Source organism: Bos javanicus, chromosome 13, assembly GCF_032452875.1.
Source record: "Bos javanicus breed banteng chromosome 13, ARS-OSU_banteng_1.0, whole genome shotgun sequence".
Classification (NCBI taxonomy): domain Eukaryota; kingdom Metazoa; phylum Chordata; class Mammalia; order Artiodactyla; family Bovidae; genus Bos; species Bos javanicus.
The window spans coordinates 1,353,907-1,378,570 of NC_083880.1; the positions used below are offsets into that span (position 1 = coordinate 1,353,907).

General features: G+C 39.5%; 1 protein-coding gene across 2 annotated transcripts in view; it reads left to right on the forward strand.

Annotated features, from left to right (window-relative positions):
* The window catches only part of PLCB1 (phospholipase C beta 1), an 857,319-nt gene that overhangs the window by 565,887 nt on the left and 266,768 nt on the right, over positions 1-24,664 (forward strand). For both annotated transcript variants that reach the window (XM_061435580.1, XM_061435581.1), the window contains exon 4: positions 450-587. In XM_061435580.1, the coding sequence (XP_061291564.1) occupies positions 450-587 (138 nt within the window). The remainder of the gene's footprint in view (positions 1-449; positions 588-24,664) is intronic.

Genomic DNA, 24,664 nt, shown 5'->3' on the forward strand with positions numbered 1-24,664 from the left:
GAGTGGGGTGCCATTGCCCTCTCCCTCTCTGTCTCTGCTGCTGCTGCTGCTGCTAAGTCGCTTTGGTCGTGTCTGACTCTGTGCGACCCCAGAGACGGCAGCCCACGAGGCCCCACCCCATCCCTGGGATTCTCCAGACAAGAACACTGGAGTGGGTTGCCATTTCCTTCTCCAAAATGTTATATTACATAGGGAAGCTTTACATATGTGTATATATATATATATATATATATATATATATATATAAACCAAATCACTTTACTATACACCTGAAACTAACACAACATTGTCAATCAACTGTACTTCAATAAAAATTTTAAAATTAAAAAAAAATCAAAGAATAAAAGGAAACTGTTTTGGGGGCATTCTAGCTCTAATTTTTCTGAAATTATGCTGCCATGTTGGGATCTCTAGCTGACTAATGTTTTCAATCTTTGTTTATTATCCAGGACCCTAAATTACGTGAACTTCTGGATGTGGGGAACATTGGGCGCCTGGAACATCGCATGATCACAGTGGTGTATGGGCCTGACTTAGTGAACATCTCCCATTTGAACCTCGTGGCTTTCCAAGAAGAAGTGGCCAAGGTATGGTGGATTGAAACCTTTGAAGCTGATCACCTCAATCTGAATTCGTATGATATTATCCTGATTCCTTTGAAAGACTTTGAGTTTTCATCGTATTTATCTTGTGTTAAAATTCCATCTAAAAATCAACTTGCTGCCAATTAGAAGTGTGATTCAAACACTTTCAAATAATGGCGTTGACTTAAAATTATGGATTTTTTCCTTAGAAATTGGGCATTTGATATCATTTGTTTTCAAAAGAAAATATAGATGAAACCACATTCCATTTCATCTAAACATCTTATCCCAACTCATTTTCTCTTAGCCTTACCTTCTTTCCATCTGTCTCCTCAAAGGCAGACATTTTCAATACCTATTCAATTTCTTTTACAATGGGCAGCACCTAATCCATGATTATGTACATAGTAACTGCTCAATTAATATGAGAAAGGATGAAAAATTCTTAAAATTTTAAATAAAAATCTTAAATAATAAAAAATATTTATTCAGCCATGTACTAGAAAGGTGAATTAGATAAGGATTCTTCATTAAAGAGTTTCTAATTTACTAAGATAGTGGGCCTTTCAGACGAATACAGAAATAATCAGAAGAAAGGCAGGGTATATCAAATAAGAAGCTATGAACTTCTGGGCAACTTGGACTCAAGTAATTTGATGTTTTCTCTAAAACTATTCAATTGCCATTAAAAGAGCTTGAAATGAACATATTGAAGGGAAAGGTTTCTTTTTCCATGATTATAGTTTGTAAGATACTAACGATGGTCCTGGGGCTTCCTTGGTAATTCAGCTGGTAAAGAATCCGCCTGCAATGCAGGAGACCCCGGATTGATTCCTGGGTTGGGGAGATCCACTGGGAAGGCATAGGCTTTCCACTCCAGTATTCTTGGGCTTCCTTTGTGGCTCAGCTGGTAAAGAATCCACCTGCAATGTGAGACACCTGGGTTCAATCCCTGGGTTGGAAAGATCCCCCTGGAGAAGGGAAAGGCTACCCACTCCAGTGTTCTGGCCTGGAGAATTCCATGGACCATATAGTCCATGGGGTCACAAAGAGCTGGACATGACTGAGCAACTTTCACTTTCAATGTTGATCCTGACCCTACACACAGTTTCTTTCAAGAGTGGACATGGCTGTAACTATGGCTGATTATTGTTGATGTTTGACAGAAAACAACAAAACTCTGCAAAGCAATTATCCTTCAATTAAAAAATAAATTAAGTGGCAAAAAAAAGTATATGAATCTAAGTAAAAGTTGAAATCTGCATATCATATCTGTGGCCTTATATAGCTTCTCACATCATGGATGACAACTATGGGGTCATGTCAGGCCAGTGTTCATTGTCTGAGCATTATGATCTATAATTTTTTGACCTTCTGTGCTCTGGCATTTTTTTGAGCTACATACACCAAATAATATGTCCTGACTTCTAATTTATTAGTGATTATTTGTTGTTCAGTCACTCAGTCATGTCCTACTCTTTGCAACCCCAACCCCATGGACTGCAGCATGCCAGGCTTTCCTGTCCTTCACCATCTCCCAGAGTTTGCTCAGGCTAATGTCATTGAGTCAGTGATGCCATCCAACCATCTCATCCTTATCATCCTCTTCTTCTCTGTCTTCAGTCTTTCTCAGCATCAGGGTCTTTTCTAATGAGTCATCTCTTTGCATCAGGTGGCCAAAGTATTGGAGTTTTAGCTTCAACATCAGTCATTCCAATGAATATTCAGAGTTGATTTCCTTTAGGTTTGATTGGTTTGATCTCCTTGCAGTACAAGGGATTCTCAAGAGTCTCTTCCAACACCACAATTCTAAAGCATCAATTACTGATTATGGTAGAGGTTTATTTCCAAAAGTTGCATAATAGCAATTTCAATTCTTACAATGGAATGAATAAAATACTGTCTAGTTTTGATACTCTGGAGTCTTGAGAAGCTACTTTTTAAGGCTGTTTTACAAACTCAATCTATTTTATATCTTCAAGAACTAAGTCACCCATTTAAATCTATGGTATAATTTGTGCTTGGAGAGACTTCAGTTCAGTGAAACACTGTCTGTGTGGCCGCATTGTACTTGCTTTGCAATCCTTATTCCGGTACCAGCTGGTAATCAGTTGAGTGTATACACTTCACTTCTCAGTATATGTATGTATGATTGGATGGATGAATGAACATAGATAAATAAATACTAAATATTTCTACAATAATTTTAAAATATCACTGCTAGACTACGATCATATTCAGTTCTTAGTAAAATGACCAATTTATAATATTCATTAACTCTCAGTCAGAAGGATTTACTAAATGACAGTAACTTACAGGGAGGCTTTTCCTATGAGTGAATATAGATTTCATATTACAAACCAATCTGCATATTTTATGTCACAATAAACCTTTATGCACTTATGTTCTAAACATTTTAATTTTCTCCTCTCTGTGGTCTTCTGCTCATTAATTTCCTTTAGAGATTGTGATTAGCAAGCCCTGTAGTATTCCCTGTCAGAACTACATCTATAGACATTTTTCCAGCAGCTACTTGCCTGGTATAATTAATGAAGCTACAGAATATGTTTTGCCTTCCCTGACTGTGATATTCTGTAGGGTATTTTTCCCCCATTGAAATTGCTCATCCAGAAGGTTTAGATTTGCAAACACCATGTGCTCTGAAAACTTAATTTCCACCCTTGTAATTGTCAGTACTCTCTCATAACATCACACCCTCTATTTAGTCTCGGGAGCCAACGTACATAGTACCTTGTGTAGTGGCCGCACCGAAGGAGACAGTTTGCCTCATTGTATAGAATGCCCAACAGGAACCTGAGCTGCTCTGAAAGCCAGATGTCTGCGGAAGAAATTGTTGACAAAGGGATTCGGACTCATTCATTCATTCAACACGCATTTGTCAGGTGCCTTCTCTGTGCCAGTGTCAGGGACACAGCATTCTGTAGAAAATAGAGAAATCGTGATGATGAAGCACACTGATTGTGGGTCAGATGGAGGTCTGTGTGGAGGGATAAAGCAGAAGAAGAGTGTGATGGTGGAGGAAGGGGAGTATTTCTTGATGGAGTGCTCAGAGAAGGCAAAAATCTGAAGGAAGTTGCTCAACTGCAACAGTATCATCGATTCCTGAGAAATCTGTTAATTAATTTTTTTTGTCAGAACCAGGACTTAAACTTTCCTAAATATATTTTTCCAGATTTTCATGCTTTCTTTTTACATAAATCACTTGAGATTGACTTTTTAATTTATTTTTTTAGACAAGTGACTCCTTTCAAAGATGGATTGGGGAGAAAACTGTATCTTTAAATTTTTCCCTCTGTGGTTGGACTACAAAAGTGGTATCTTTTGTAGTTAAACAACAGTATTCTTCTTGATATGCAGCACAATTTGCCAACCCTGTGTGTCCTAAAGATCAGATCTCTCTGCTCCCTCAAGGGATACCTCCCTTTAATAGACTTGGAAAATAGGGGGTTTGTTTCACCTCTGTCCTCTGAGTCTCACACTTCTTCCTGCATCTCCTACTGCCTTGAAGACCAATGAGCACATCCGTGTTTGTTGTCCCTGACTTCAGCCCCCCTCTCTGGGATGCCCTGATTCCTCCTCAGAGCTACAGAGAGATGGAGGGTATCATCATCCTTCCCTTTACCCTCCACTATTAACTCCCAACAGTCCTCCACACACTCCACACACAGGTATTAATACAGGACTCCTGGCAAAGTTGGAGGTACCAGCAAAGGAAATTAGCAAAGGCAATAGAAGTTGATTTCTTGTTTTGTGGTGTAGGCTTTTGAAGGACTTTATTTTGAGGGATATAGAAGCCACTGGAGGGTTTGGAGCAGGTGATAGACATGATCTGACAACTCTTCAGTCAATGATTGACGGCAAGGGAAGAGACAATAATGGAAGTAGGAAGATCAGTTAAGAAGCTATAGAAATATTTTAATTAGATTGTTAGTGTCTTGAAGGAAGAGGGAGCTTGTAGAGATAAGAAGGGAATCTGAGTATCTATATCTACATCTACTTAAGGGTACCATCAAGAGCATGAACAATTGTGATTGTATGTTGCATGTAAGAGAAAGAGAAGAATCAAGAATGATGTTAGACTTTTGACCCAACAGACAGAAAGGATGGAAGCACCACGTACTCCATAGGGAGAATTTAAAGTAGAGCGCATTTGGTGGTGTGCAGCAAGGGTTCAGCTTTGATTATGTTTGGTTTGAGATTATTATTAGATACCCAAGCAGATATGTTGAGTAGGCAGTTAAATATATGAGCCTGGCATTGAATGCATCAATTTGGAAGTCATCCTGTTATAGATAGTATTTAATGAGCCAGGATGAGATCAGCCAGGAAGCAACTGTAGATAGAAAAAATGTTCAAGGCCTGAGTCACTGATACGCCAACTTGAAGAGATTGAGGGGATAAGAGAGAATCAGAAGAAGCAGTCTGACAAGGAGTGGTCAGTGCCCTGGCAGTGAGGCAAGTCTGTGAGTTTGGAAGTCAGGGGAAGACAGCATGTCAAGCAAAGAGTGATCAACAGGGCCAGCTGTTGCTCTCAGGTCAAGTAAGATGACAGCTGACAACTGACTGTCGGATTCAAGGGTATGGAGGTCACTGGTGACCTTGATTAGGGCAACTCCATGGAATAGTGGAATCAAAAGTCTATTGGAGTGGGCTCTGCAGAAGGAAATGGCAACCCACTCCGATATTCTTTCCTAGAGGAGCCCAGTGGGCTGCTGTCCACAGGGTCGCACAGAGTCGGAAACAACTGAAGCGACTTAGCAAGCATGCATGCCTTGGAGAAGGAAATGGCAACCCACTCCAGTAATCTTGCCTGGAGAATCCCAGGGATGGAGGAGCTTGGTGGGCTGACGTCTATGAGGTCACACAGAGTCGGACACGACTGAAGTGACTTGGCAGCAGCAGCTCAGGAATCAGTGGAGAGAAATGAAGAAGGCAAAAGAGATTGTTCTTGTGGGAAGTTTTGATGTAAAAGGCAGGGGAAAGATGAGAAGATTGCTGGAAGAGGGAAGCAAGATCAAGAGATAGTTTTAAGATGGGAGAAACCACAACATGCCTGTATGCTGGTGGCAATGATCCTGTGGATGGTAAAGAATACAAGCGAGTTAGAGAACTGCTGGAGCATGTCCTTAAGTACGCAAGCGTGGCAGGACCTAGTATAGCATTCAGGAAAGTATAGCCTGAGGTCAAGCCTGACCTATCACTTGTTTTTATATAGTTTTATTAAAACACAACAAACCCATTTCTTTACATATTGTCTATGGCTGCTTTCTCTAGACATAGTTGAGTCATTATGACATAAACCATATGGAGTACAAAGCCTAAAATATTTACTATCTGGTCCTTTGTTAAAAAAAAAATTGTGTAAAAAAAAAATTGTGGAATCTGTCTTAGTTCACAAATAGAGGGACTGGGCTCAGACAGGAGCAAGGACACTTGACTGATAAGAGGAGGAAAAGTGGAGTCCATCAGTAGAGATGCTGGTAGGCGGTCCATGTGGTAGAGGGAATGATGGAGGTTTTCTGGTTGCCTCTGTTTTCTCGGTGACAAAGGGAATACAAGTCAGTAGCTAAGCATAAGTAAGTAAGTATCCTAAGTAACTTTTAAATCCTCAAGGCTTTTTCTGCACCAGTTGGTGAATTTCTTTAAAGAGCTGACTGGTGAGGACTTTGCTAGTGGTCTGGTGGTTAAGACTCCACGCTTCGAGTACAGGGGATCTGGGTTGAATCCTTGGTCAGAGAACTAAGATCTCACATCCTGCAGAGTAACTAAGCCCACGGGTCACAACTGCTGAGCCTGCACGCTGCAACTAGAGAAGCCAGGTGCTGCAATGAAGACCCAGTGCAGCCAAAATAAATAATTGAAATAAAATTATATATATAAATGATCTTACTGGTAAGGTTAATATGGACTGCAAAAGACAGATCATTTACATCAACCCAAAAATCTATATCATGTGAACAAGTTAACCATTCATCAGGTCCATGCAAATTTTTCCATTGGTCAAAGAGTCTGAAGATAAAATAATTTTCTTCTTCCTGACCAATTCTAGTGCCTCTTTCTAATATTCTGCTTTCCTTTGAGGTGGGAGGCGACGCAGAGGCATCTAATTGTGCTTCTTCCTGAAGTCATGCAGCCTAAACACCATTGTGTGGGTTGGAAAACAGATTGCTCTGAACCAGGGGCAGGATTCACAGGATTGCAATATGTTGGGGTTTGCTATCAAGTCTCAAGGATCCAGTGGGAAACCTGTCTTCATCAAAAAATTTCAGTAAGAAATGGAATCTGTCTTATGATTAGTGAAGAATCTCTGTGTGCAAAGGCAGCAGAGGTGAAGCCTTCTCTATTTGGATTAAGAAATCTAAAATTATTTTCTGCATGTCTTCCTCTGGGTTCAGGTCCCTTTCCATGGCTGGGTCCCTGGACACTCATCCACCTGCCCAGTTCCTATCCCAGATCCTTGTTCAGTGCATTATGATAGCGAGATAGCCCATCACCCCAGGAGACAGAATTCAGCTTTGACATGAACACTGAAGTGGGTAACCATTCCCTTCTCCAGGGGATTTTTCTCAACCCAGTGATCAAACCCGGGTCTCTTGCATTACAGGCAGATTCTTTACCATCTGAGCCACCAGGGAAGCCCAAAGCTTAGATGGATATTGCCAATTTTCCAAACTGTTAGAGTTAGTTTTTTGAATGTTAACTCACTCATGCAAAAAAAAAAAGAAAAAGTTTAATAGAGGATCTCTGTTAAAATGTTAGCTATTAAAGTAGCTGTCACAAAATAAATGAGCTCTCCAAAAAAATGTTTTATATACTGACATCAGCCTTCAGGGTATATTTTAGAATTTGAGGGTAACATCTGTTGCTTGAGCAGGTATGAATATCATAGAGAGTCTAGTTCACTCATTTGGGAAGTGTCGTCTGGAAGCTTGCCTTAACTTCATCCACACCAGTTGGTTACCCTCCATCCAAATATGTTGCAAGCTCTCTGAATTTCCTAATTAGCTCCCACCTCTCCTTCCTCATCCTGCTACCCTCTCCCATCTTGTTCAAGTCCATGACAGGTCTTCTCTGTAACTACCTTCTACCTCCTTTTCTAGAATTCTCTCTTTGTTCTCCAGCTCTGTGTGTCTATCTGCTAGCAATGATCCTTAAAAAGCCTCAAACCTGATCAGACTTCACATCATTTCTGTGGCATTATTACCTATAAAATGAAGTTTTCTGTCTATGTGGTTGTCATTCATTTAGTGAGTAAATATTCTTTGAAGGCCTAGCATGTGCCAAGCACTAGGGAGTTGCCAGTGGTGAAAACAAGCATAGCCTGTGCCCTTAGGAGCTGCCGAATCGCTGCCTGGACCCAGCACCATTCCGCCTCAGCAGTTCCTAACCACTTGCGATTCCTCCTGCCTTCATAACCAGTGCCTTCGGACTTACGTGCTTTCCTAGATATCCTTTCTCCACTCTGTGCATCAGCAGAATTTCCAAGCCTCCTTTAGAGACTCACCATGTATACAACTCACCTGTCTCCCCTCTGTCCCATGATTTCCATGAATAACTGAGTTTCTTCCTTTTCTTTGATCATCCCATGACTATTTTCTATTGCATTTATCACACTATAATTATCTGTCACTATGTCTGACACCCTATCCTGGATTTGTGAGCTGCTCAAAGTCAGAAAATATAGTTCAGTCATTTGTGTTCCCAAGATCTATCTTAGTCTCAACTGATAATAGGTACCCAATAAATGTGTCTTCTGCGGGGGCAGAGGAGGACGTTTAAAAAAGGAAAGAAAAAAGGAAAACAGGACAGAGTGCAGGAACGGAAGGACCAAGAAAGGAAGAAAAAAGCTGGTGGGTCCTTGAAAACAGTCAATAGCTCATGGAATATTATAGAGCTCCCGAGACTTTGAACATCATGTGCTCTAATCCCCTTGTTTTTAAGTTGAAAATATTGAGGCCCTTGAACTAGCTGTTCCAGATTTCTTGCTCTGAACATGGGCCTCTTCCAAGGTCTGCCAGGATGCCCAATGGCTTCCACCTTCTTCATCCTTCCAAGCACAACCCAGAATCATTTATTGTCCTCCTCCTCCTCTACCCATCAGTTACCACATTTTTCTGAAGAAAAGGAAAAATACCTTCAACTGGCCAAATAGTTGAGATGGTTAAGGGAAGGGAATAAGAGATTGTGCCACAAAAGGGGCGCTTTTTAGGAAAAAGAAATTATAGTCTACTAAATTAAATAGAAAAGGGAAAGTGGGACTAGTGAATGGTCCTGCCTCAGTCCTCTGATCACTCCTGACATAGAACTTGATTCCTCAAAAACTTTCCACTTTTCTTAGACTTCCCTCCTAATTAATAGTATAGATATTTAAAAATAACCTCAAGAGACATGAAGTTCATATATTTCTTTCTATTCTGGGGACATATATGTTGAGATAAGAATTTTCAAACACTAACAGGTTTTCTGTACACAATTAAGTTTATCTCACTTTCTTTTTGAATTTAGCACCAACTTATGGTGGATGAACAGTGGCTGTAAGTTTGACTTTTTAAACAAAAAATGGTGAAGAAAAAGAGAATAAGGTACCATGTATTCTTTTCGGCAATATACTTTGGAACATAATGGAAAACTGTGCTGATCTCCTTGGAGGTAGAATATACATGCCAAAAATATGACTGTATTGAATATATATTGCTTTTTACACACGTGAAAAGTTAGCCCTCTTGGTTATTGTGTTTCATGAGATCTTCATTCACTGGCATTCTCACTTTCTCATATTAATAAGCCATACCTATATCATCTTAGGACATTCCTTCATCCAGTCATAAATAAGGCCCAAGTTCTTACAAGGTCCATATATTTCTCTGTTAGTCTTAGGATTTGATAGTCGTGGATGTTCTTTTTTGGAAAATGAGATCCACCCCACATTCTGCACTTGAATTTCAGATGATTATGGGGCAGATAAAGGATATATATTTTAAACTTTTAAATCGTGAAAATGTCACCCGTCTGGAACATCCATATAAAGGTTTAAAAGTTCAAAGTCACACCCCCCCCCAAAAAAAAACATTCGTTTTAAAAAAGGAAGAAGAAAAAAAGGCAATTCAGAAATTAATCTCTTCTTACATCCAGATAAGAACAACCAATTGCTATTCTGTTGACTGTGGCAGAAATCATACCTACCCACCTTCCCCAGGAGAGCTTCTTTTGAGCCAGGCAGGATTCAAGGGTGCCACAAAGAGGAATCAATGCCCAACTTAAGGGAGGATACATATGCCCAGACTCAGAAATAAGCATGACTTCAGACTGTGGGCTACTGTGAGTGCAAGTCTGCTTTTCCCCAGGAAAAAAGTCAGAAACTGACTAAGCAGCAGCATCTTCCCTTTCTTTCCAGTCGCCCAATAAAACAGAAATAAGCTGCTTCCTCCTTATTCCTCTGCCTCTCTGGCAGCTGAGAAAGCCCTGATTGTATTTCCTGTGTATCTAGCCTTAAAGAAGACACAAAAATACTTTTTAAAAAACTATAATTTTTGGAAAGGAAGAAGAAATCTAAGAAAATTTGGCTACCGTGCTTCATTACTATGGAAAAATACCTGACACCCTTTGAAAGTGGCAGGTTGATCTGTTTCATCTACTGCCTTAATATCGGTTGTTACGTTTATGTTTCCAATGCATCAAATGCTCCCAAGAAATAGGCTGCCCTTAAGAATAAATTTTTTTTGAAAATTACATTTTAATATATTGGTTATATAATAATAATCATTCACTCAACAAATACTTCATTGCCTACTCTGTACCAGCCACAGTTTTGAGTGCTGGGGATAAAATAAACAAAAATGATTGTCTTCATGAAGCTTACTTAATGGTGGGGTAGGGTGATGATAAACAAAATAAATCAGACGGTAATAGGGGCTAGGAAGGAATAAAGCAGAGAAGGGAGATAGGAAGCATTTGGGGGGATACATAAGAAACGAATCACCAGTCCAGGTTCAATGCAGGATACAGGATGCTTGGGGCTGGTGCACTGGGATGACCCAGAGAGACCGTATGGGGAGGGAGGTGGGAGGGGGGTTCAGGATGGGAAACATGTGTACACCTGTGGTGGATTCATGTTGATATATGGCAAAACCAATACAATATTGTAAAGTAATTAGCCTCCAATTAAAATAAATTAATTTTAAAAAAAGAAAGGAAAAGAAAACAACTGAATTTCATACTTTAGATGGATGAATTATATCTCAATAAAGTTTTTTTAATCTATATGAAAATAATAACAGTATGTTGTGTAGTATATTTTAAATTTAGAACTAAACGTGTGCCAACAATAGTCTGAAGCATAGAGAGAGAAAAGTGAAACATGCTGTTGTAAAGTTCTCATATTTTACCTGAAATTGTATAATAGTATTTGAACACAGACTATGATAAGTACATATTTCACGAAACACACAAGCACATAATACAGAGGTAAAACTAATAAGGTAATAATGAGTATGAAATGGAGTCATAAAATAAATAACTAAATCAGTTCATCAGCCAGAGTCACACTAAGATACGATGATCTATGAGGGAGACCTTGCAAATGATGGAGTGTGTCAACTGGTCATCACAGAGGAGAGTGGTGCTGAGGCAGGTGTGACCCAGCACTTTGGTGGAGGGAATGATGAGCAGGGAGAGAGCAGAGGGAGAGGCTGGGTGTGTCGGCAAGTGACCCAAATAGCAGTAGGTGGCCACTGTGAGAATGATTTTACTCTCAATGACACAAGTATCTATTACATTGTTTTGAGTAAGGGATGGATTTGGGGTGACATTTTGACAGGATTGTTCTGGTTCCTCTGTTGAAAAGTTGTAAGTAAGGGTATAGAAACAGAGATAGGAAGAGCAGAGTCCTGGAATAGAGGTGGTGAGAATGGTTAGGTTCCTGACACATTTTGAATGTGAAGCCAAAAGATTTACTGAATGAACCAGATACATGACATGAGAGAGAGAGAACTAAGGATGATCTCAGAGGTTCTTTTAATTTAATTTATTGAAATAAATATTCCTATCTGGGAAGATCAGAAATTTGGTTTTGGACACAAATTTTAAAATAGTATTAGCCCAAAACAGCAAAACAAGCACAGGTATGACGTCTTATCTCTCTTGAGGTACTGTGAAAATAATGATAAAGGAACATAAATACACAATGATGAAGAGAACAAGGTAGGTCACTAGGACATGACATATTTCACTAAGTTTGCAGGGGGGCAAAAAATGAAGAGATGTCATAGTGGAGAAAACCACAGATGAGAAAGTCCCTGACCTGCTCAGAAACAATCAAGAGATGCTCCAGACTTGAGTTCCACCAGCCCAGCAGAACATGGACTAAGAAGTGGGAGTGAAAAAAACAGCCTTTCATTCCCTACTCCTGATCCTCATATAGAATAATCAATAACCAATTACTTTCTGCATCAAAAATTTGAGTGGTGTGTCTTTTATGAAATTGGATAAATGATTGAAAAGTATCATTGTGGGTAGCACTGGAGTTCAAGATCCAGAGTAAAGTTCTCATTCTAACATTTGTGGATACCACACCATGGTGGCTGGAACCCACATGCTCACTGGAAAAGAAGTCTGCTCGCTGGTCAACCCCACTCCCATACTCAGGGATCCCAGCCAGCACTTCTGTTGCCCCATCTAAGATGGGAACGGACAATAAAGTATCCACAAGCTATTGAAAAAAACCTACAATACTGATTGATAAGGATGCAAAGATGAACAGAAAAAAGAAGTAAGAATAAAGTGAAGTCGCTCAGTCATGTCCAACTCTTTGCAACCCCATGGACTTTAGCCTACCAGGCTCCTCGGTCCAGGGGATTTTCCAGGCAAGAATACTGGAGTGGGTTGCCATTTCCTTCTCCAGGGGATCTTCCCGACCCAGGGATCAAACCTGGGTCTCCCACATTGTAGGCAGATGCTTTACCGTCTGAGCTACCAGGAAAGCCCCATTAGTATAACTAAGTAAACAGTTAAAAAAAAAACTAGGAGGTATTTTCAGAGAGAATTTTAAATATATTTTACCCTTAAGAAAAGAACAAGATGTAATGAAAAGCGGGTAACAAAAATAAGAAAGTTCTCTTAGAAATAAAATATAAAATAATGAAACAATAATTAAAATTCTACTAAACTACTAAAAGAGGAGGTGAGGGAAATGTCTCAGAATGTGGAACCAAGCAAAACAACAACAATGAAGGCAGCAGACAAACAACTAGAAAGTGAAAGATAAAAAAAGGATAAGAAAAGTGAAGATATAAGAAATATAGGTATAATCAGTCTAGCTAGGGTGGTAGCCAATGAAAAGAGAAAGCAGAAGAGAGGAAAATATGAAAAACATAATACAAGAAAACAAGTTAGAGCTCAAGGAAGGTGTGGTCTTGAAGCTGAAATAGAAAGTGTAGGATTGGAATAGGTTCAGGAAATATGAGTAGGAAGCTACAAGATATAAGATAAATGCAAATGGCTTAAGCTTCTTCTCCCTAAAATAAAATTAAAGTTGAAAAAGAGATAAATGTATAAGAAATGCACTAGTTAAACTCAAACCATGCTGAAAATACACAGGATTTTCAACAATAGAAGGAGCGGTCAAAAAAGATCCATATTGTCTTGGTATTAGGAATGTACTCTTTTGAAAGTCATGTAGTTCATTGTGTTGTAACTACAGCAAGTAAAATAATCAAAGTCTAATATATGGCCCAACAGAAAAGTATATTTGCTTTTTATGCAGTCATGTAAATTTTTATTTTTATTAGTTTTAAACTTTTAGAGTCAATCTATATGCAAAATATTAAAGTCAATTATGGATACTGGATAAGACAAACATATTTCAACTGACAAGTTAGAAAGTAAATTTAAACAAGAATCAGAGGTGAAAAGATTTGTAGGTAAATGTCCTCCTTTCACAAACAGAGAAGCAAATGATACTATCTTTAATTGGTGGATTACAAAGTGATTTGAGTATGTTGCTTGAAGTTATAGTGATGGGGAAAAAGAAAACTAGTGATGACAGTTCTATCAGGAGGAAGGAGAAAGGGGAGATGGGAGATATGGTAACAGATTTAAAACCTCGTCAACCTCATCAGTGCAGAGTGTGTAAGTCAAAGAGAGAAAGACAGATACTATATATGAACACATATATATGGAATCCAGAAAGGTGATACCAATGATCCTACATGCTGCTGCTGCTGCTGCTGCTAAGTCGCTTCAGTCGTGTCCGACTCTGTGCGACCCCAGAGACGGCAGCCCACCAGGCTCCCCCGTCCCTGGGATTCTCCAGGCAAGAACACTGGAGTGGGTTGCCATTTCCTTCTCCAATGCATGAAAGTGAAAAGTGAAAGTGAAGTCACTCAGTCGTGTCCGACTCTTAGCAACCCCATTGACTGCAGCCTACCAGGCTCCTCCGTCCATGGGATTTTCCAGGCAAGAGTACTGGAGTGGGGTGCCATTGCCTTCTCCAATGATCCTACATACAGGGCAGCAAAGGAGACATAGATGTAAAGAACAGACTTTTGGACTCAGTGAGAGGAGAGGGTGAGAATAGCATTGAAATATATACACTACTATACATGAAATAAATGACCAGTGGGAGTCCGATGTGTGAAGCAGGGCACCGGGAGCCTGTGCTCCGTGACAGTGTAGGGGAATGGCGTGGGGAGGGAGGAGGCTTCAAGGTGGAGGAGACACGCATACCTGTGGCTGATTTATACTGATGCATGGCAAAAATCATTACAGCGTGGTAATTACCCTCCAATTAAATAAATTAAGAAAACCTCATCAACCAGAGTGAAAATCAATAGTTAAGTTCCAAAACCAGTCAATTAAAAAAAAAGTACTGCAAATATATTGTTTATAAATATGAAAGAAACCCCACAAAATTTAAGAAGAGGAATGCCTCTGCCACTCCAGCTATTCATGTTCCCAGCAGCAAGACGACAGAACCCCTAATCAGGAAGCACACTTTCCCAGAGCCTCCCAGTAGACTCCCGACGGCACCAGACATCATGTGTCACCTTGCCACTCTCACTGCTGGAGACGTTGGGGAAAAGTAGATGTTTCAGTTATATTTTCTGGCCTGAATAATGTCAGATTTCATTCAGGACAGAAGGAGAAAATGGACATTAGCTCTCAGCAGGGGTTCTACAGCTAGACAGTGGCAGAGTAGGATTCTGAAACCCAATGAAATATATGTTTAAATAAACTAGTAAAAGCATAAACAATATAAGAGTCAATGAGAAGCATTAAATAGACAGGTATCAGTATTGTAAATTTAAATGAAAAGACAAGCACAGATTGTGTTGAAGACTCATCCTTCCTTCGCCCTCATAGGCAGTGAAAATTGACCGAAGGTGAGGCCATCAGAACCAAGGACAAAGACTAGTTATCAGAGAGAAAGGACTAACAGGTGAAGTCAATTACCAAGGGCCAAATACTCCTTCATTTAAAAAAAAAAAAAAAGAATCTGGCTTGAAAAAAGTTTTAAAATAAACGTGGAGGTGGGCATAATTAAGTTTTTTTAAAACAAATTGGTTTCCAATTGAGAAAATTATATTTTAAAATTGTGTGTACTAAGTTTTAATGAGCAAGTACCTGCGTGTAGTTACTAATCAGTTTCATGGAATGCAGTTTTGGCTTTGTCAAGCAAATTCCATTTAACAAAAAGCAGCACCTCTTAACTCCCAAGAAACTGTGATTGCTCCTCTTTTTTCAGCCTTGATATGCATCTTACTAAAGAAATTAGCTGTTTTTTCTCTTTTAATTTTTTTTCATTTGATCTCCTCAAATAGACTTGCTTAAAAAATATAGTATCAATGATAATTTCAGAACCTGGTTACATACATTTTTACTGTCTATAATACATAATACCTTGGTAAATGCAATCAAGGTAGTAATTTGCATGGATACTGCTAGGCTTAGGGTTCATAACAGCAAGTGTTTTTGTAAAAGTGAGATGAGCGTTTTGGACAGAACCACTTCAAGAATATGGTGGAGTGACATGAACGCCATGGAAGCAAAGCTTTGGAAATTTCATCCGAGGCATTTGATGGACCTTTCTCAGTTATACAAATAAACAATGACTCAGGAACTAGCTGGACAGAGAGGTGGATGTCTCCTGGATGCTTGGGGCTATTGCACTGGGACGACCCAGAGGGATGGTATGGGGAGGGAGGAGGGAGGAGGGTTCAGGATGGGGAACACATGTATACCTGTGGCGGATTCATTTTGATATTTGGGAAAACTAATACAATTATGTAAAGTTTAAAAATAAAATAAAATTTAAAAAAAAAAAGAAAAAAAAATACGTGAGACTCACAGTGATACAACTGAAAACCTCTCATCATGAAAACGTAACCAAAGCAAACATTTTTCTCTTTTTCCACTCTGTACCAAGTATGTTGCTCTTTGGGGGTTTTTCTCCCCCCTCTGAAGAATTCTCTTAAGATTTTTTTCAATTTGCTATTACCACATTAAGCTTTTCCCATTGCTCAGGAGAATGTTAAAAGGTGTAAGAGCAGGATTAGGGATATAGTAGACTGTTAGCTCTCAAAGTGTGATTCTTGCATCCATATCTTGAACACTGCACTTGAACACTGAACTCTTCCTTAGACCATCAGGTACCATTTATTACAGCGTGCTTCACTTGTCCAGGGAAAAATAATTGAGCAACAAGTCTTCAGAAAGCATCCCCAAACAGAACAAAGCATAAAGCATATCTATGAAGCCAATGTAGATGCTCTAGGCCCTAAAACTAAAACTTCTGTACTTTATTAATTGGAAATTGCTATGCACAGGACTCTGAGTTCTTATAACCTATTCTAGCACAGTTCAAATTAAAATAGGAAATACGTGAAGCTATTATCCAAAACACCAGAGCAAACCATGTGACTAAATACTTATAACAAGGGAGACATAAAAATTAAGTTCACAAAGCATAAATTATATAGCATGGATGTAATTCCCTTTTATTTACAGATTCATTCACTCATGCAGTCAACTCAGGTCATCAAGTGCATATCTATTTCTTGGGATATAAAAAGAATGGTTACAGAGCTGTGAGATCCCACACAGGTTGTGGGATAACACATATCCTTTTTTCCTCCTGCTTTTTCATATACTCCCATGAATGGCTATATGCAGTGTTTTCTATACTCTTCATGCTTCTACTCACTGCTTCTCTTCCAGGCCCAGTGATCTGGTTCTCATGGACATCCAAATGGATTGTTCTAGAGGTAGAGCAACCAGTCAGAGACCTTTCCCAGGATTTTTCCTACTGGAAGTAGGAAATCAGTCAGACTCTCTCTAGTGATGAGAGGAGCCACATGTGACAATTCTTGGTGCAATTGGTGACCATGGAGAAGAAGCTGGTCAATCAGGAAGAAAGTAATGATATCAGGAAGAGAGAGAAGTGAAAAAGCAATGAAGAAAGTCTTTCTGCCATTCAGGCCCCTGGTTCCTTATGATCTTATAACTACACAAGTTTTTGCTGCAGTTTGTCAGATGTTCCCTCCAGTTACAGGAATGATCCAGTGTCCTTGGCAAATTCTCATATTTCCTAGGCTAATTTGAGCTGTGGTTTTGGCAACTATAGACTAAAGATATTTGAATCACATCGTCTGAAAATAACTATGCACCTTTCCTTGATATTATGTCATTTGAGTAATATGATTTTTCTAGTATCCCAACTCTGATAATATTGGGTTGTTATATGCTTCCTGGTTTTTGTTTTGTTTTGGTAATTATGTTATATTTGTATCAGGTGAACATTTTGAATGTAAGATATAAGATCAGCACTGCCACCTAAAATAAGGGAACTGTATCAGAAATTTTGCCAAAATTCTAAATACTCAATATAGACCCATAAACTCGGTTACTACTCAGACAGTCTTTTCTGCTTTTAATGAAAGTCTTTGCAGCTCATATACCGTCTTTCATGATGAAAACATTCTTTACTGTGCCATTAAGACAAATGCATGGCAAGATGAATTCTGATGCCTGCCAGCAGGTAAGAGAAACATACTCGCCTGCCAGCAGGTAAGAGAAACATACTCACCAGGCAATGCAACCCTGAATGAGCCAGGTTGGGATTTCTTACTCAAATCCCAACCTGCTGCCTGCTCATGAGCAGAAGTAATAGAAATGACATCATTATCAATTATGGCAATAGGAGTTTGCCAACAAACTAAAAAATAATGGAAAGCTATTAAAATTGTTAGGACTTTCACATAGCTCACAAATATTAAAATATTCCATTTTAAATTATTATTTATTCCAAGAATCTTTTATTTAAAAAAAAAAAAAAACATAGATTGAGGTTTCCAAATCAGGTACTTTGAAAATACTTGCTTTTAGATTATCATTTGTGACTCCTTTTATTTCATTAGGGTAACCATTGGCTCATAATTGGTTATATTCAATATATGCAGAGAGATTGATTCAGTGTTCCTTTTAGAATGTTTTTGTTTCCCCAAAGATCTCACTGAACAAATACATGCTTCTGAGGACAGAGTTCACACTCTGCCTTTCCTTTGTGACTCCAGCTGCTTGGTATCAGGTCACAGCCGTAAACTGGGCGCCTGGCATGACACGATCATAGGTGGCATTTACAAGACAGTCATTGTGTGTCTCTGTTTTTGTCAGTAAGACTGAGACTGACTATCACCCTGTGTTTGAGCACAAACCTCCAACAAACAAAACTTTCCTCTTTTTAAAGACAATAAGCACAAATAACCAAAAGAAAAATGAATGTTAACAGGAAATTTGCAGAAAAGATAAAGTGGAACAGCCCTGACAGGAATTAAACAAAGCCAACCAGACAAGTAAATCAGTGATGGCAATTAAGGCCAATCCAAGGTCCCACATTGCATCTATCAGATTTGCAAACAATTTCTGAAAGGCTGATAATAGCAAGTGTTTTTTAAAATGTAGAAAAACACAAGCTCTCCTACACTGCCAAAAGGAACATAGAAGGTCCTTACTGCTTTGGTGAGCAAGCAGCGAGCAGCATCTGGTACTGCTGAAGATGCCGCATCCAAAGAAAACATCACGATTGTAGTTACCCGAGAGAAACTTCTGGATGTGGCTTGAGGCAGCAGGAAGTTGGTTTGTGCAAAGGAACCATGTGTGTCCATCAACAAAAGAAAGGATTAATAAATTTTATATTCTTATATATATAAGAAGCAACTGGAGGGCTTCTCAGGTGGCTCAGTGGGTAAAGAACCTGCCTGCAATGCAGGAGATGCCAGAGATATGGGTTCGATTCCTGGGTCGGGACGATCCCCTGGAGCAGGGCATGGCAACCCACTTCAGTATTCTTGCTTGGAGAATCCCATGGACAGAGGAGCCTGGCGGGCTACAGTCCATGGGGTCTCAGAGTCAAACTTCAAGCGACTGAGCACACATTCTTATAGTGGAATAGTTTAGTAGTTAAAATTAATAACTTTGATCTAAATGAGAAGTAGGAACACATTTTAAAGACATAATGTTGATTGCAAATAGCAGCTGGCCAAATGATGCATCCAGTTTGATATGATTTATGTAATACTTTATATAGCCATATAGGAGTCCATACCAGGACTGGCAAAATTTTTTTCTGTTAAGGGCCAGTCAGTAAATACTTTGCCCTTTGGGAGTCTCTGTTGGCAACTATTCAACTTTGCCCCTGTAGAACAAAAGCAGCCATGGACAATATGTAAATGAATGAGCATGGCTGTGTAGCAGTAAAACTTTATTTACAAAAACAGGTGGCAGGCTGGATTTAGCCTTCAGGGGTTTGTTGAACACTGATAAAGACCATTGTCCTCAGAATATCATATGAAAATAGATATTCTTTAATGTCTACTTTTCAAAATAGAGCTTGCTCCTGGGAAAGCAAGAAGAATGGAATCAAGCAGAAGAACAACACAGAATAAGTCTGCACCAGTGTCTTAAGTATATAACAGTTAAAAAGCACTAAAGCAAATATCACAAAATGGTACCATTTGTTACATTGGATATGTGTTAGTTACACTATTTTCTGCATTTTCAGGTATAACAGAGATATGTAATGCTGAAAAAAGGAAAGATTAATAATACATTAAAATATTAAAGATAGTATGCATCAGAACAATGGGAAACAGAAATATCTGTATTTCAAACAGAAATATCAACTTGTATTCATAAATTGAGCCAAAAAGTTAAGAAGTGTGAATTGCCAATAGGAGAAATGTTCTCCGAACTGTGAACACTTGTTGAACAACAGCGTGACTGGTAGACATGGCATGACTAGATCCAAAAGTTTGGACTGAATCTCTCTCTTCATGTGAGTCCAGTCAAGTTTGAGTTGAATCTGTGACTTCCTGTATCCAAGTTCTAAGGCTTTGGACTGACACTTTGTGATCACCCTCACCCCTCTTACCATTTCCCCTCTACCATGGTTAGGACATAGTGGTAAGGTATTTATAAGCTTTGCAGTTTGTTTCATCACTGTAGCATAGTTAGCAAGGTGTTTAGTCTCCGGAGGCTTCTTGGTTTCAAATCTCAGGTGTGCCTGTAACTAGATGTGAGACTTTATGCTTGAATTGAATGCCTCTGTGTCTCAGCTCTCTCATTGGTAAAACTGGACTGATAATAACATTAATATCTCACTGTGTGATTGTGAGGATTCAATGAGTTAGTTACTTACAAAAATGTTAGAACAGTGCCTAGCCCACAGCAACTGTAATTTAAATACAGTGTTTTAAATAATTGTGTTTTAAATACAGTAAAGTGGACTTATCTTTTTTTATCTTGTTCAACTGTATGTTCAGCCACCCTAAAATTATCTAGGACAAAATGATAAAAAGCATAGTATCTAGGAGTATAGGATTTGGATCCTAAGAAACCAGTGATCTAACCCCAAACTTGTTTTATTAGCTCTGAGGATATAAATAAGTTTTATAAGAGCTTTGAAACCTTAAATTTTCATCTGTAAAATGAGGCTAATAACAGTACCTGCCTCCAAGAGAATTACTATGAGAATTAAGTTGTTGGATGCAAAGTATCTACTAATACTAAATAGTAGGTGCCTCGGTGCCTAGTAAATACTTAAACAATACCAATGAGAGTAACTGAACATTGTGAAACAATTGTTAGTAATATTAAGCAAACACATAAATCCTGTGGCAAGAATGACAGAACTGAAATAACTTTAGAAATAAAAGTAGAGTAACTTTGTGAAGCAAAAGGCAAGGAAGAAAGGGAAAGGTATACCAAACTGAACACAGAGCTCCAAAGAATAGCAAGGAGAGATAAGAGACCCTTCTTACGTGAGCACTGCAAAGAAACAGAGGGAAACAGTAAAATAAGAAAGAGTAAAAATCCCTTCAAGAAAACTGAAGATATCAAGGGAATATTTCATGCAAGGATGGGCATGGTAAAGGACAGAAACAGTAAGGTGCTAACAGATGCAGAAGACATTAAGAAGAGGTGGCAAGAATACACAGAAGAATGATGTAGAAAAGGTCTTAATGACCCAGACAACCATAATGATGTGGTCATTCGCCTAGAGCAAGACATCCCAGAGTGTGAAGTCAAGTGGCCTTAGGAAGCATGACTACAACTCATTGGAAAAGACCCTGATGCTTAGAAAGATTGAAGGCAAAAGGAGAAAGGGGCAGCAGAGGATGAGATGATCAGATAGCATCAGTGATTCGATGGACAGGAATCTGAGCAAACTCTGGGAGACAGTGGAGGACAGAGGAGTCTGATACACTGCAGTCCATGTGGCAAAGAGTCGGACGTGACTGATCAACTGAACAACTTTGTAACAGGTTTGGAAATTTTAATAGTGTCAAGACTGAGATCTCAGTAATGACCCTGGGGTGAGGGAATTGCCGAAGTCATCACAGAACACATGCATTTAAGCTCCAGATGAAATTCCATGATAGGTGATTTTTAGATCTGTTTTCTCTAGTTCAGGCCTCTGTAGTCCTCATCAGGAAAAGAGATTGATCCTAAGGCAGAAAACTTAACTTAAAGAGTTTCAGGATTTAGACAGCAGGGGCTGAACCCAGCTTAGTGGTAATCATCAGAACTTTGCCTGTGAAAGTTGAAATACAAATCCTCCAGATTAAATAAGAAGCCATCCTTCCAAAGCTATACTAACTAGGGCCCAGCACTGGATAAATGAGAACACTGCCAGTGTAGGCTCCATCTACCCTGAAGCAAAGCCTGTGTCATAATCTCATGATAAGCCAAGGCTGCTCTAAGCTGCTTTGGCCACACTTCTTAGCCACATTGTTCTTAATACAGCTGGAAGGGCTTTTGGGTTATTCTAAAACTAATAGCCAAAATTATTTCCTTCTTTGTTTGGGAAGCAAGTAGACAAAGATTAGAGTAATGCTTCCTAAGTCAGGTCCTGGAGCAGGTTGCTCCTCAAAGTGCTGTCCCTGGCCCAGAAGAATGCTTACACTTTAACATGCATGAAATATATACAGGTTTCTTGGGGAAATGCAGAGTTTCAGTCAGATGATTTGGTGTGGAGCTTAAAGTCCAACATTTCTACCAAGTTTCTGGTCAGGGCTGTAAATCCTCCTGCTTCCAGCATGGCCCTCCCCTGGGATGAGAATTCTCTGCCTCCAGTCCCCAGCATCCGCATCAGCATCTGTCTACACAACAAGAATCATTAAGTGATCTGTATGCACACGGAAGTCTGAGCAGCCTGGTTCCAGAACCTGTGTGAACCAGTTCTCCGATCCTGTGGTTACCATCTCCCATTTACACAGTGTAGTTTCTTCTGGTACACAAACAAACGTCCTGGAATTTGTTATCCTGCTGCTGCCCATAGCAGTGCCCTGCCCAGATCCATTCCAACCATTTCACCAGTTCACACACAACACCCTGTGGGGACTGGCTTTAACTTTCAACAACCTGCACCCATGTCTCTTTGTTGGCTGTGCCCTCTGGATGCCAGATCCCCCTTTGCTATCAAGGAAAGCAGAAAAGGCCTGAGGATTGCCATCCCCTTCAGCAGCCCTGACCCAAGACTGACAGGCACAGTTCAGTTCAGATCAGTCGTTCAGTTGTGTCTGACTTTGCAACCCCAAGGACTACAGCATGCCAGGCTTCCCTGTCCATCACCAACTCCTGGAGCTTGCTCAAACTCATGTCCATCGAGTCGTTGATGCCATCCAATCACCTCATCTTCTGTCATCGCCTTCTCCTCCTGCCTTCAATCTTTCCACATCAGTATTTTCCAGTGAGTCAGTTCTTCCCATCAGGTGGCCAAAGTATTGGAGCTTCAGCATCAGTCCTCCGAATGAATATTCAGGACTGATTTCCTTTAGGATGGACTGGTTGGATCACCTTGGTTGGATCACTCACCCTTGGAGAGTCTAAGGGACTCTCAAGGGTCTTCTCCAACACCACAGTTCAAAAGTATCAATTCTTCAGTGCTCAGCTTTCTTTATGTCCAATTCTCTCAGCTTTCTTTAGTCCAACTCTCACATCCATACATGACTACTGGCAAAACCATACCTTTAAATAGATTGACCTTTGCTGATAGAATAATATCTCTGACTTTTAAATATGCTGTCTACGTTGGTCATAGCTTTTCTTCCAAGAAGCAAGTGTCTTTTAATTTCATGGCTACAGTCAACATCTGCAGTGATTTGGAGCCCCCCAAAAATAAAGTCTGTCACTGTTTCCATTGTCTCCCCATCTATTTGACATGAAGTGATGGGACCAGATGCCATGATCTTAGTTTTTTGAATGTTGAGTTTTAGGCCAACTTTTTAACTGTCCTCTTTCACTTTCATCAAAACGCTCTTTAGTTCTTCTTCACTTTCTGCCATAAGGGTAGTGTCATCTGCATATCTGAGGTTATTGATATTACTCCCGGCAATCTTGATTCCAGCTTGTGCTTCATCCAGCCCAGAGTTTCTCATGATGTACTCTGCATATAAGTTAAATAAGCAGGGTGACAATATACAGCCTTGACATACTCCTTTCTCAATTGAGAACTAGTCTGTTGTTCCATGTCCAGTTCTAACTGTTGCTTCTTGACCTGCATAAAGATTTCTCAGGCGGCAGGACAGGTGGTCTGGTATTCCCATCTGTTTGAGAACTTTCCACAGTTTTTTGTGATCCACACGGTCAAAGGCTTTGGCATAGTCAATAAAGCAGGAGTAAATATTTTTCTGGAACTCTTTTGCTCTTTCGATGATCAGGTGGATGTTGGCAATTTGATCTCTGGTTCCTCTGCCTTTTCTAATTCCAGCCTGAACATCTGGAAGTTCATGGTTCACGTACTCTTGAAGCCTGGCTTGGAGAATTTTGAGCATTACTTTGCTAGCCAGAGATGAAGGCAATTGTGTGGTAGTTTGAGCATTCTTTGGCATTGCCTTTCTTTGGGATTGGAATGAAAACTGACCTTTTCCAGTCCTGTGGCCACAGTTGAGCTTTCCAGACATGCTGGCATATTGAGTGCAGCACTTTCACAGCATCATCTTTCAGGATTTGAAATAGCTCAACTGGAATTCCATCACCTCCACTAGCTTTGTTCGTAGTGATGTTTTCTAAGGCCCACTTGACTTCACATTCCAGGATGCTGGCTCTAGGTGAGTGATCACACCATCGTGATTACCTGGGTCATGAAGATCTTTTTGTATAGCTCTTCTGTGTATTCTTGCCACCTCTTCTTAATATCTTCTGCTTCTGTTAGGTCCATACCATTTCTGTCCTTTATTATGCCCATTTTTGCATGAAATGTTCCCTTGGTATGTCTAATTTTCTTGAAGAGATCTCTAGTCTTTCCCATTCTATTGTTTCTTCTATTTCTTTGCATTGATCACTGAAGAAGGCTTTCTTATCTCTCCTTGCTATTCTTTGGAACTCTGCATTCAAATGGGTATATCTTCCCTTTTCTCCTTTGCCTTTCACTTCTCTTCTTTTTACAACTATTTGTAAGGCCTCCTCAGACAACCATTTTACCTTTTTGTGTTTCTTTTTCTTGGGGATGGTCTTGATTACTGCCTCTTGCACAATGTCACAAACCTCCATTCATAGTTCTTTAG